At 36.8% G+C, this 14160-nt stretch overlaps 1 protein-coding gene across 1 annotated transcript; it reads right to left on the reverse strand.

Moving 5' to 3' along the window:
* Positions 1 to 82: 82 nt before the first annotated feature.
* On the reverse strand, positions 83 to 12045 carry LOC145204801 (uncharacterized). The gene is made up of 5 exons (XM_080077388.1): positions 11520 to 12045; positions 10848 to 11060; positions 9710 to 9943; positions 8660 to 8740; positions 83 to 1108 (listed from the first exon to the last, which is right to left on the reverse strand). Exons 1-5 carry the CDS (start codon positions 11850 to 11852, stop codon positions 686 to 688), a joined length of 1284 nt encoding a protein of 427 aa, XP_079933514.1. The 5' UTR covers positions 11853 to 12045; the 3' UTR covers positions 83 to 685.
* Between the last annotated feature and the right edge of the window lie 2115 nt (positions 12046 to 14160).

The following is a 14160-nucleotide window of genomic DNA, read 5'->3' on the forward strand; positions in this document are numbered from 1 at the left end:
AGTGAAGCCTAATGGGTGAACCTAAATAAAGTCAGCAACTTCCTAATTAAAAACATGTCAAATATGAAATGCTCCAACAAACTTGCAATATGGAAGCTCGACAGCGGACACACTGTGAGAGTATAATGCATTAAATCGTTGACCGCGCACAGAGGATAAAAATGAACGAATTTAAAACACATCTTATTACCAACGCCACCTCAGTGGTACGAATTTGTGATTCAGAACGCATCTTTGAAAAATAGAGCCATATTGCTTATTCTTGGCTTGACGACGGTCATAAGAGTGAAGTCAATTGTGTAAGCTGAGAGCGAGAAAGCTGAATGGCAAAGACATAGAAATTTGCAGAACAGGTTTAATTGTAACAGAAGAAAAAAATGGGAAAAACAATTATGTTTCTTGTCATTGTAAAACGCTGCAGAGACGATTTCAATACGGACGATGCCATAGACTTTTCACAAATCAGACTCTACTAAAGGTATAAAAAAATTTGACACCTACAGTGTTTTAAAATTTGTTCATTATTTCATTTCTGTTGCAAATGCAATCACCTCTAATATTCCAATGATGTCAGCGTAATGTAATGCCAAAACTTTGGCGAATAAACCATGTCGCTTCGACAACAATAGGGACTAGTACATTTTCTGTAGTATTTTTATTTCATCTAATAGAAACAACATTTTGATTAAGACTTTGTATTTGATTCAGTATCGCTTGACTCTTCATTAGGTGGTTCAAGTTTTAAATAGTTTAAATGCTGATCGTGGTCAAGAGCATTTGCCTTAATAAACCTAACTATGCCAAAATATATCATAAGAAACCATGCGGTCATTGTAACCAATAGCGGAATATCCAAATCGCCTTTGCTTTTATAAACTCGGTGTACAACGTTACTGTGATCCTCGTAGTGCTCTTCGTCGCCACCACGCGGAACCGAGATATTCAGTTTTGCATCCGCTATGTGGTGCCTTTGAGAAGGCGTTAAGGAACGCATAACCCACTTTGTAAGGTCCTGGTGAGATTCTGTGAGTCTGCTTTCGTGTGTTTGATGCGGAAAGTTTTCCATTGGAGGGCGCGCTTCTCGGTGTGAATTCGTGTCATCGCGATCCTAAAGATAAAAATGCACTTTTTGATACATCTCTTTTTTTGTCTACAGCAGTATTTCTTAACTCGAAATCGTGAAATGAAATGTGTCTGTGAAAGGTTTTCGTGAGACCGTCTCACGAAATGTACATTATGTTATACCGAGAAGTCATCACAAAATGCGATTAGTCATAAATACATAGTTGTATCTAGTTGTATCTAATTAGGGGCTTTCTTTGAAAAAAATCCGGTTCAAACCGGGTTTCGAAATTGTACTTTTAAGTTCAGGCCACAGGATCGGCTCTTATCAATCTCCAACTCGCTCACAATTCTGCTATACACAAGCTTACAATTGTTTCTGGGCAGAAAACAATAATTAAAGTCACAATTTAAATTGTCTACAATAGTGGTATGTTTTAGAATTCAGTTAAGCAACGGCAATTTAATTCATTCCAAACTTCAGCAATTCAAATCACGCCGCAATTTTGGTCCAAGTAAAGAAATTTTAGTCCCGAGTCGGAAACTTTTCTAGTTTTTATTCAAGTTTTAGGTCTACACCATTTACGCCAATATGTTAAAGAGTGGACAAAAATACACCTAATGCTGTGATTTTACAACTAAATGAAATCCATTTGGCCTGGGATTTAATACTATATGATACAAACAATATAGCCAAGCTAAGAAAAACACATAATGTATATTATAAACATTTTATCGATTTTATATAAGCCTTGTGACGAGTATGATTCAATTGTGTGCAGTAAATTGAATCAAATTTCCTTACACTAATCTTATCGGTATTGATTCTGGAAGTATAATGCCTAGTAATAACTTTATATTATTTTGTTGGAAAGTGGCGAGGCCAATAAATTGTCATATTCTCATCCAGCTAGGAACGCTGGATTTGGCTACTGATTTTGTATTTTTAGATTTTGTATAATTACTTTAACCAGGCGTGTACAACCTGCGGGCCAAGAGTTGAAACCTGGCCCGAAGTTTGAGCTCGAACCCGAATCGTTTTTGAAACGCCCGTTTAGGCCCGAAAGTTTTGATTGTTCCGAAACGGTCCCCCAAATTTCTCCAGCGGTTTCCCCAAAACAAATATGGCTATTTTTTGGTATTTAAATGAAACACTTGCGGTCTCTTAAAACTACTTAGCGGTCACCAAACCAAACCTTAAAAAAAACCTGCATACATATATGCTATATATATAATGAACAAGAAGTGTTAGGGCTATTGGTCATTAGGTTATATAAAGCAACTAGCTCAGAGGTTCTCAACTCGATTCAGGCCATGGATCACCATTCCAATGAACTAAATGTTGTGGACCAGTCCATTGTCAAATAAGGATAAAAAAGCATCCACAACAAGCATGTTGTCTTCAAGAATATTATTTAAATATATAGTTTATATTCTAAGGACAGATAACAGATAACAACAATTGGCCAAAAAAGCTATAAATTATATGCAACTTGCCTATTTCCAATTTAACCCCAAAAAATATAATTAACGTCCTGTGGACCACCCAAAATGTCAATATGGGCCACTAGTGGTCCATGGACCACCCAAAAAGTCATTATGGGCCACTAGTGGTCCTTGGACCACCCAAAAAGTCAATATGGGCCACTAGTGGTCCTTGGACCACCCAAAAAGTCAATATGGGCCACTAGCGGTTCTTGGACCACCCAAAAAGTCAATATGGGCCACTAGTGGTTCATGGACCACCAGTTGAGAACCACTGAACTAGCTACTTAGCTTGGTAATTTATATCAACAAAATTACTAACACACCATGTGAAGTCAGGCCCGTATCAGGCCTGTTTGTGAAAAAAAAAGCCCGAATCCGACCCCAAAAGCCCGGCCCGACTTATACTTTGTGCGGGCCAAATGCTACCTAATGTGCAAAGGTTTTTCGGTCCGCAGACCCCTTTGGATTTCAAATGTGTGGCCTGCTGCACACTTTTAGTGGCAAGCTATAGCAAGCATATTCGATTCTAATTTTGTTTCTGAACAGATGGATGTTTCCGGCACTATATTTCGGCAACCTAACAATGCGACTAAAATCAATTGCGAATTCGACCGGCAGCTGTTAACTCAAAATATACGTGTTTCGTACGCGGCAAATTCATTTTCTTGTGAGCTCCCGCTTCGTAAACCTTCATAATATAAGTTATGTGTAGCTGCAGCGCGTTTAGTCTTGATCCACCAATTGTGCCATTCACTTTTTCCCGCTCCGATTTGTCCGGCATGGTGATTGTTTTAGTGCAACTGTGTCGCTATGTTTTCTTTCACCAAGCGAAAAATTCAACTCAACTTTTGTTATATAAAAGTGCGGATCGTCTGATAATAATTTTACTTGTATTTGATCCATCAGTGGAAAAGGTATCACACACCCCATTTAAACCTATTATTTTTTTCCAATGATAACGATAGCGATTGTTGAAACCTTAGCAATCAATTGTATTCCTTGCTAACAAGCCTTCTGGTATTTTTAATAGGTACTTTTGTCTAATGTCTTCTAAAATATGTTAAATTGGGAATACGGTTAATTTTCTCCACTGTTTTATTTTCACTTTGGAAAACACCTTTACCAAAATGCAAAAAAATGCATTTTAATCCAGCTTGGGAAATACTGCGCACCTAAGTGCTATTGATTCCATTGATTTGGTAAGAATTGTCAGTTGGTTTTTCGTTTAGAAAACGATAAGCGGTCTGAAAACGAATTCAGGGCGCTCTGGAGTAGATTTTAGAAGATTGATGAAAAATGTAGCCAGAAAAAATCCTTTCGAGTGTAGATAATGTCAAGAAAAACCCATTCAAGTGTTTGGAAACAATTACTTCAAGTAAAAGCTAATCGTCTTCAAGTATTGTCAAAAAAACTCAATATTGTAAAAGCATCCAATCTTATTTCAGGACTTAGTTTTAAATCTTTAGACTGTACAGATTTAGAAAAATTCGGAAATTAGGTCGTATATATTTTATGCTGTTTGGTTCTATCGAGCCAAAAACGTTGATTGAACTCAAGAAAGTGGTTTTATTTGCAGCATTAAATTAAAATAGTATCGGTTAATTAGGTATTTTTTAGATTCAAATAAAAAATGAATTTTCTGGCCTCAAACTGTTTTGACCATAACAAGAAATGACAACAGGGCTTACGGCAAAAATTTGCACAATGTGCGCCAAAATGTGCAGGTCGAAATGTGCGCACATTTTTTGAAAATGTGCAGTTGCCAAAATGTGCAGGTCGAAATGTGCGCACATTTTTCGAAAATGTGCAGGTGCCAAAATGTGCAGGTCGAAATGTGCGCACATTTTTTGAAAATGTGCAGGTGCCAAAATGTGCAGGTCGAAATGTGCGCACATTTTTTGAAAATGTGCAGGTGCCAAAATGTGCAGGTCAAAATGTGCAGGTGCCAAAATGTGCAGGTCAAAATGTGCAGGTGCCAAAATGTGCAGGTCAAAATGTGCGCACATTTTTCGAAAATGTGCAGGTCAAACTGTTGTGCACAAAATTGTGCAGGTGCCAAAATTTTTCCCTTTCCCACTGAAAAAGTCTTTCTGTCCCTTTCACATAAACATTTTTTTGTTTCAATTACATACCTTTCCCTGCATTTTTATTTTAAATAGTGTTCTGTGCAAATCAATTAACTTATATAGGTATGTTATTTTTCTTGTTAAATGCAGTGGATTAAGTTTTTTTAACTAAACAGAATATGACCCTTGAGGGCCAAAAAAAAAATGAAAATACAATATGGTTTGAAACAAATGCAGTGGCAAAAAAGTGATGCCTACATAAATGGTGAGAACTTATACTTTTGCATTGCACATCTGTCATTTTTTCATGACAACTCAGTATTGTCCTTTTCGAAACCTGTTTTGTTACCATTGTACATATTTTTTACCAAAATTATAATACAGAATGCCCACAGCGGTCTCAAAAAAATGATTTTCCATATCCTACTTTTCTTTCTGGCTGTTTCAGTCTCTTCGTCTTTCTATTGTTCACATCACTTTTAGTTTATTGATTTATTTGCAATCCCACATGAAACATACACCTTCTTCATTTGTAATGACAATCATCTAGTTTCTGTATATTAGTCAGGAAACAATTACAAATTTTGCAAAAACATCTACTGATATTTTGGTGTATTATGACATTCCTACAGTAGGTCTTTCTAGCTATCTGGTGCACACTATAGCAAGTCAGAAGCAATAACATGAATGTTTTAGCAAACTTAAAATTAGGGCATCACATCAAGTATTTGTGTGGGTTTCAAAACTAACCTAATTAAATACCTATATACCAAGTTATGTGATGTAAATGAGCCTCGAACAAATAAAAAATGTCAAACATTAGGAAGATTGCTGTGCAACTGTGTGGTTGTCCTTTTCTTTTTGAAGGTTGTCATTTGAGTTTCTTCCAAAGACACAAAGTCCTTTTGTCAATTGTGCAGTAGAACCCCAAGGATGGAAAACTTTCTAATAATTCATTTGTTTTCATTGAATAAAAATCACTGGACAGCTGGGTCTTTGACTTGGTTTTGAGTTTAATCACAGTATACTCATATGGTAGTCCAGCTCCTCTTTTCCTCTCGTTTCTTTTGTTATCAACTTTTTGCAGTTGCAGTAACTCTGATAAAGGATAAATGAGACCTCCAGACTTTTGCTCCACTAAAGAAATCAGCTGGCCCTGTGGTTGCATGGTTGACAACATGCTGACAATTTTGCTTACTTCTGTAAACTTGTTTTGCCTTGAAAAAACATATCCTCATAAATACTCTGTTGTGTCTAACTCTTTGTTACTTATCATAATAGCAAATCGACTTGTTTTTCTGCACCAGTTTCCTTGGTGGTTATGATGTCTAGCAATTGTTTTGGTGCCTTGATTTTTTCTTCAAATAAACTTAATTTTTGCTTCACAAAATTTACCCTTTGTTGACAGTTTAAAATGAGTAACTTTGAAAAAAACAATCTTCGTTCAAGCTTGACCTTTCGTCTGTCCAGAGTTCCTGGTCTGGGCCGAAGTCGTTTAACATCAGTTCATCCCAGACTTTAATTCAATTAGTAATAACTTTATGCACCCTTTAATAAGTTAGGTAAAATCACTTCAATGCGTTTAAAAAAGTACTAAAAAGATAAGACGTACATTAAATACTCTCCAACAGCACAATAACAACCACACATATAGTAGATGCATAAAACCGACCACACAAGCCCAGCTTTGTCGTTTGCTTGCTCTTAAAGCCCCCCAGCCCAATGCAAGCATCCTACAAGCGTGCTGCGTTAAGCCTGACGGAAACAATAGCTTGACTGCCATATGAGCATACTATATTTAAAATCATTGAGAAAGTTTAATTGTAAAATCTGTAGAAGCTGGGCAGGCTACAGGCTAACAGGCGTTAAATTGAAAACAATAAAGTCAAACCATTTGAGGTGACGATCATGTACATATCTAGTCTGAAAAACAGTGTTTCTTACATCCTGAATGTTGGATCATTTCATGCTTTGCCATATCAACAAAAACAACATGCATTTTTACAAGTTTCTTATCAATCCGATTTTAATTTATAGGTTGTAACTAATATTTTTGGCACAATTTATAACCACAACACTAATAAAACATTCATGTAAGCGCCTTAACACTGTACATATGTTGACATTAAATATCAACACTTCATTTGAGCGATTGCACATTTTGACCTGCACATTTTAGCACCTGCACATTTTGATCTGCACATTTCGGTACCTGCACATTTTCAAAAAATGTGCGCACATTTTGACCTGCACATTTTCAAAAAATGTGCGCACATTTTGACCTGCACATTTTGGCACCTGCACATTTTGACCTGCACATTTCGGTACCTGCACATTTTGACCTGCACATTTTGGCACCTGCACATTTTCAAAAAATGTGCGCACATTTTGACCTGCACATTTTGGCACCTGCACATTTTCAAAAAATGTGCGCACATTTTCACCTGCACATTTTCGAGCACATTGTGCAAAAAACGCTCGCATGCCCGTCTCAGAAATGAGGGCCAAATGCAATATTTCTCAACGTTTGTACATCTCGGCCGAACTTTAGAAAAATTTAAAGTTTTGAAAGCAATATCAATTGGCAAAAAATGTAGTGTTTCATGATGTGATCACGGACTCACGAAAACCTTTCACAGACTCATTAGGTTTGCGTACTTGGGATTAAGAAACACATTACACCTGATCAACTGTATTGATCCTTAATTAACGTCCGTCAAATACATCATTGCAATTGTCAGAGTCAATCAAACCAGATGCCTGTAAATGCCAGGTGCGCATTAGGGCTTGAAATTGGGTAATTCATCTTTCTTTGAAATCGATCTCAATTTTCCTTGTCCCTCAGAAAAGTGCTTGTAATGACCGAAGATAATTGGCAAGAAATTGAGTTCGTACTTCAATAGCCTTACATAGATCGCAGAATTGAAAATCACAAACTCCATAAAGCAACTTGTATGACAAGAAGTATGTGTGTACATTGACACTGACGTTACACCCTGTCTCATTTGTGCCACAATTTCAGCGACTTTCTGACCTAGTACGGCCTATTAAGGCAACAAATCGAGATTGGGCTATTTTGGGGAGAAAAATTGGCGCGGATTAGTAGATACAGACTTTAACTACATTTAAAGCTCATGTGCTTTATAAGTGCATAGCAATGTATTGTAGGAACAATACCGAAAGCATGATAGAGGGCAAATGGAGTTACAATTATAAAGAACGTATTTTACAAGCACGCTGCAGCAACACGTGATTGATTTTATGTGCCGATTACCGGATTAAAAGGGTCAAAAAACTTGCAGATTAAAGGGCCGCTTAAAGATTTTGACAAAAGCCGGTTGGTCCCAAGGGATTTACTTGCACGCAAGCATAGAAATTGGATAGCCAATCTATTGTCATAATCTTTGCAAGATGCTGTACTGATTACGAACTACTAATCTGTCCAAATTGATTTTTTTTTTAAAACGTAAGCGTAAAAATGTTACCAAAATGCCTGCAGCCGACAAAAAACATGTTAAAAGCAACAAAATGTATTACTATGCTGTAAGTAACATAATAGACCAGTGGCTCCCAGCCGGGAAGGAATTCCTTACATGGGAGGAATTTACTAATAGACACTTATAAGCTTTGGAAATATGACCTGTAAAGTTGATAAAAGAGCCAATTTTTAATGGTCTTTGTTTGATTTAGCATCTACTAAGAAGTATATTAAGGAAGAATGAAAATGTTTTGTAGTGTTAAGGGAGAAATTCGTCGAAAAAGGTTGGGAACCACTGCTATCGACTCTAGCAATTGTTTTGACCACAAGCAACATATGTTATGTTTAAAGTGCTTTCATATATTGTTTATCGATTCAAGAAGCGTTGCGGTTTAAGAACAATATGAACCTAACGTTTCCAGCCATGTATATGAGCAACTTGCCCAAAATAACCCTATTACCATTGATCTTGTATAACGTCCCTGTTATAACCAAGCGACGTTGTAATCGATGGTACTGGCATAATGGCAATAAAATGTCATAAAAGGGTTTAAATCATTCTTACCGTTGCACAAGTTAATCTTGATAACCGCAGCTGTGCCGATGGTTCTGCAATGTTGAATTGTGACGTCATAAATACATTGTTCTGTAAAGTAACAAAATGATTATGATTGATCAAAGTATTCATTTTGTACACTGTGAGAAGTAATGATTTTTACACCATTTGTTACTTAAAAATATCCCGTAAATTTACGTATGTATTCTTTGTAATTGAAAATGAGCAATATTGGGTGTTAAAGAAGTGTTTAAAAGGCTTGGGAGTCTACTAACTCAAATGCAAAGAAACCTAGAACATATATTGGCAATGCTTCCAAAATATATGTGTTAAAAATAACACCACTAAACCATTGATACACTTAACCAACAAAAAATGCACACTAGACAATAGTTGCAATCTATTTTTATTTTCGCTTTTAATGTACAAGCTGTATTGTAGTAATTTTTCTGATAGACTTTCGGATTAATTCGGGGCAAATGGAAAATCATTGTATGCAATGCAATCGACTGACATTTTAATGGATTCCGTCTAATGGTCAACCTTTCAAACGGAATCAAACCCTAATCAATAACATTGTGACTTTATTGGGCCAAAATAATCGCTCTGGAAATTTTATCGGTTGTGATTGGATGCCCCGCCCCCGACACGCCTTCCGTGATGATAACTTTCAAAAGGTGGAAAAATTTATGCTAAAAACTAGAGATGCACCGAATATTTTTGGATCCGGCCGAAACTGAATATTGGGCAGTTTGTCGAATAAGTTCGGCCGAATCATTTACGACTTTCGGCGAAGTCGTACGCTACGCGTTTGACATGAGAACATAGGTTTTGCTACCAGGAAAAGGTTTAGTTCTGTGGGGTTAAAGGTTGCCTCTGTCATGGTTGCCAGTCTGCCAATGAATTACTAACTTTTGTTTCAAGTGGCAAAACCATACTGTTTTAAAATTACAATAGTTAACGCGATTTTACGCGATAAAATAGCCTATTTAGTCGAATAAATTCGGCAAACCGAATATTCGGTACTATACACGACTAAAAACTGCTCTTCATACTTACTTTAACCATAGATGTGTTAAAAGTACAAGTTGACCCATCATCAATTGGAATTATTACATGAAGAATGATGGTCCTTGCAAGACCACATGAACACGTGATAGGGTTGCCACGCAACCGAAGGGAAGTCAAAAATTTCCTGTTGCTCCCCACCGCAACGAACGGCAGGTAATTTTTTCCTGTCGACCAGAGCGGACCTCCCAGTTGCTTGAGATTGTTGAAACGAAGATCAATCTCCTGAATGATTAAATATGTTTGGAATTAAAATGAATAAATGTTTGTTAGGAAGTCACACGTACTGTATAAACATTGTACTAAATTAAAGACCATTGCAAAAAATATTCCGTTTTATTTTCACAATGATTTACAAAGTTTTTGACATGTTTGTTCTGTAAGACAGTTTTTTATATGTAGGAAATAGTTCGTAGGTGGGCCGTACCTTAGTATTTGTTGCAAAAAAAAGTACACAACTTCTTAGCTTAAAAATTCAATCAAAAATCAATTAATAGAAACTTAAAAAACATTTAACGATGTTCATGTTCAAATGTTTTATTTTACAGATTTTGTTGCCCTTTTCAATAATTTACGCAATCGTCAGAGGCGACGCCAACACTAAGCTCTTTATGGGATAAACGGATTTGGACCAGACACAATTATTGTTGATCGGATTAAATCCATAAAGACAAATTTTACAATTCACATTGGGCATATAAACTATGATGATGCTGACAAAGGCGATTACTTCAATGCATTCTCGATATAGGCTACAAGCTGTCCAAAAGTGTATTTGATTAAAATGATTTTTAAATACTTGCCTATAGCAGGGTTGTAATTAAAGCCGTTGTAATTTGTAATTAAAAACTTTTCAAAACGGATTCCTAAAGGTTTGAATAAAGTCGGCTTGATTTGGGCCTGGCAACATTCGTTTCGTATTGTCACTTTAATAAATTTAACTTTCGGGCCCAATTCGTTTTTTTGTGCCGGGTTTCGGGCACGTACTTTCTGTCTTAGATCTCTATTGGGTGTCTGAAATGTTTTTAAGTTGTGGATTGAACACGTCTATTTATCCATCGCAAACATGTCCACGACTTTGTTTCAAATACGGGTTTTGTATAATAAACGTAAGCTCTCTGCTTTATACCTGTAGCATAATTAAGTCCAGTAATGCATCGGGGGCAATGTAAGTAATCCGGTTGTAAGAAAGATCAATATATTCCAGTGTATTTCGAAAAGGATAGAAGTTATCTCTTAGCACTTCTTTTAGCCTTCCTTGTCGCATTATGAGAACTGTGAGCTTGGTAAAAAACGATTCTTCTAGTTCTGTATCGGGTCCGTCCAGAACCGGTTCTATGAACTAACAAAATAAGTTGCGTTAAATGTTTTCTGTGAAATTTTTAAATTGATCCAAAATACCAAATATGTTATGTCTGTTGTCATGTTAAGTGTTATTTTTCATCTAGGAGCCGTTTAATAAACATTATGTAAGTCGAAGTGTATGTGCTTTAGCTGTCGTATAATGATTGTAAACTCTATTGCTACACATTTGGCCTCCAAAACTGGTCTAATCTGCAATTTTTGTCAAAAACGAAACCGAAAAAAAAAAAAACGAAAAAACAAGCGTTTTATTGCTACACTTGCAGACTTTAATAAAATAAAATCTCTGGTGTCTCCAGTATGTGCAAAAGATTAGGGCCCGTATTGGTACAATATTACACTGTATGGTAAAAGAGTGCATTTTGAAGGCATTGATTTGTCGTCCTATTTAGATTCATTAAAACGAATAACAATTACCGTAAACAAACAAAAAACTAACCTGTGGGATTCGATTAACTTCCAAAGCACGACAGAATAAAACAGAAACTGGGTAAAGTAAATTCACGTTCGGCTGAACCAAAGAATTTAACTTCCCAAGTGATTTCCCACCAACCATGGAAGTTGATGACGGAAATGCGACAAACAAAGTCTGGTCTCGGACTGCTGCCTCAAAAGGATGTCTAAACGTCCCACAAGTACACGTATCCACACACAATTGGTTAAGAACTGGTACTTGGACTGAATCCAGGTTCTTTGATATTGGAATAGCAAAGGCTGTGTGTTGAATCCAACTTTGCAATAAAACACATAATATATATTCCCGCAAAAGCATGCTGATACTCTATCGCTTCATTCTGTCCAAATACGTCTTAAAAGTCATTGTCATCCATTTCGCGCGAGCATTTTTAGTGATCTCTGGCACTCCGTCTCTTAGTAAATGAAATCCTCTGCGCAGTGTAAGCCTTTATGTACAAGCAAGCTCAGTGGAGAGCTGTGTATTATGGCGTGGTCGTCGCCGGTTGACATTGTAGTAACGTTTGAGACCTCGAGGTCCCTGGATAGGCGCACGGCCGGAGTCAATTCATTAAAAATTAATCCCTTTCAAGAGCCCTTGCGACGCCGTTGCCACGTTTTTACGCCCCGGATTAATTATGCATAGCATCACGCAAGAATAGCCTGTTACCTCGCACGCATTTAAGGAAATTTGCCACCTGGTAAACGTTGATTTCGGCTCAAATTTCACTTCAAGCTTTATAAACCTTCGACACAAAAGAAGGCCTTTTAAATACACCATATCCGACTATAGTTTAGTACAGGGGTGGGCAACCTTTTTTACTGTAGGGCCAATTATAAATGTCAAAAATGGATCGCGGGCCGCACATGTGCATAACACAAAGTGATTTTGCTTTGTTTCTTACCAAATATACTTAACTACAAGGATAATTCGTATTTGATTCTAACCACATTTTGCCAGATCGCAGAAAACTAGCATCAGGCGCATTAATCAGCTAAAAAATATGTAATAATTGGACCCGTTTGCCAGTGTACTTAAAATCCAAGCGTCTCTGCGGGCCGCACAACCTTTATTGAAGGGCCGCATGCGGCCCGCGGGCCGCAGGTTGCCCACCCCTGGTTTAGTATGTCAGATTTTAGATGCATGCGGTTATTGGTCTGGTACGCCTACTTTGTTTGACCTGGTTTAAACAGACTTCAAAATAGTTGTGACCCCAACAAAATCCAGCGGCTTTTGCTATGCGATAATATTTATCAAAAAAAATTACTTTCTCAAATTTAATATAATTTTTTTTTTCAAATTTTATATATTTCGTTCCGCCATGTAATAACTGTCAAGAATTTTCACAGATAAGTTAAAAAGTATCTGCAGTTCCGCATAAAAAAGGTCAAATATTTTCAGCGTCTAAGCAAAAGAATTAAATACTCCCAAGTGAATAGCAAACGCGTTGAATGAACCATGGTCATTAAAATGCGTGTTCCTTATAAGGTCAATGTGAAGGTGAAGACCTTAATTGATTTGGTATTTACGGCTTAGGTGCAACGAAGCGCACAATTTGTAATTCAAAACGTTCTGGTACAGTCCAATGATAAAAAGGAGTTTTTTGAGGCGTGATATCAAATTAAACTGGTTTCCCAAGCATTCCCATGGAAATAATCATAGACAAAATCAAACCTGCGGTGGGATTCGGATTCGAACCCGCAACAATTGGCACTCTACCAAGTGCACCACATTCCAAACCTGCTTTAGTATTCATGAAACTGTGACTATTATTTTGTTTCAATGCAATAAATAGTACCTAGTTTACAAGATGACACAGTAGAGTTCAATTGAACGGAAAAAGGGAAAAACCAAACGGGTTTAGAACCCACAATCTTTCGAGCAAAATTACGTAATTCGAAATTAGATTCTAAACCACTTGGAGTAAAATAGATTAAGTATAACCCTCAAGTAACTTCATAATTTTCGACGGTGCCAACCGATTTTACTTAATCTCAACAGGCAGAGCCAAGCTATCAGGTGTTACCAGTTAGTAATTGACTGGAAGAATAGAATGTACGCTAGAACACGGGGCGATTTGTTTAAGTAGGTTGGCGGTATATACTCACTTTAATACCCCGCATTAGATCATGTTGTTGGTAAAATGTGGTCTTTTGTAACTTACGATATAATACATCAGTAAACCTTGGTTAATCCGAACCTCTTCGGACAAACACACAATTGTCCGGATTAGGCGAAGATCCAGATTAACAGATGTCGATTAGTTGAAGCCTTACCACAGCATTACAAATCACTTGTACCTCAAACTTTTTTTCCGAATTAGACAAAGATCTGGATTAATCGAATCCGGTTTAACCAAGGTTTACTGTAGTATGAAAATGTCCAGTTAAGGTTTAAAAACGCAGTGGATTAGAAAAAAAGAGGTTTTAAAAACGCCTTCTAAACTTAAATTTAAACGGTAGAAGCTTAAAAGACCAAGATGCTTTTGCGGGTCCGGTGAAATTGCTTTGTAGACTGTCACAAGACCACAGAACACACTTGAGAGACAGTTTTAGATAAACCTTCTATGGTTTTCCTGCACTTTAAGACCTTGAGCAATCAGATACAACTCATGAATTAAGCATCA

Source organism: Phallusia mammillata, chromosome 8 (assembly GCF_965637545.1).
Source record: "Phallusia mammillata chromosome 8, kaPhaMamm4.hap1.1, whole genome shotgun sequence".
Classification (NCBI taxonomy): domain Eukaryota; kingdom Metazoa; phylum Chordata; class Ascidiacea; order Phlebobranchia; family Ascidiidae; genus Phallusia; species Phallusia mammillata.

Bases quoted from the DNA above. Each gene is read 5' to 3' on its own strand.
- LOC145204801 (XM_080077388.1), bottom strand. From the start codon at position 11,852: ATGCTTTTGCGGGAATATATATTATGTGTTTTATTGCAAAGTTGGATT. The intron at 8,741-9,709 runs GTAAGTATGAAG...GTTACTTTACAG, and splicing joins TTAACACATCTATGGTTAAA to AACAATGTATTTATGACGTC. The intron at 1,109-8,659 runs GTAAGAATGATT...TTTTATCTTTAG, and splicing joins CAAGATTAACTTGTGCAACG to GATCGCGATGACACGAATTC.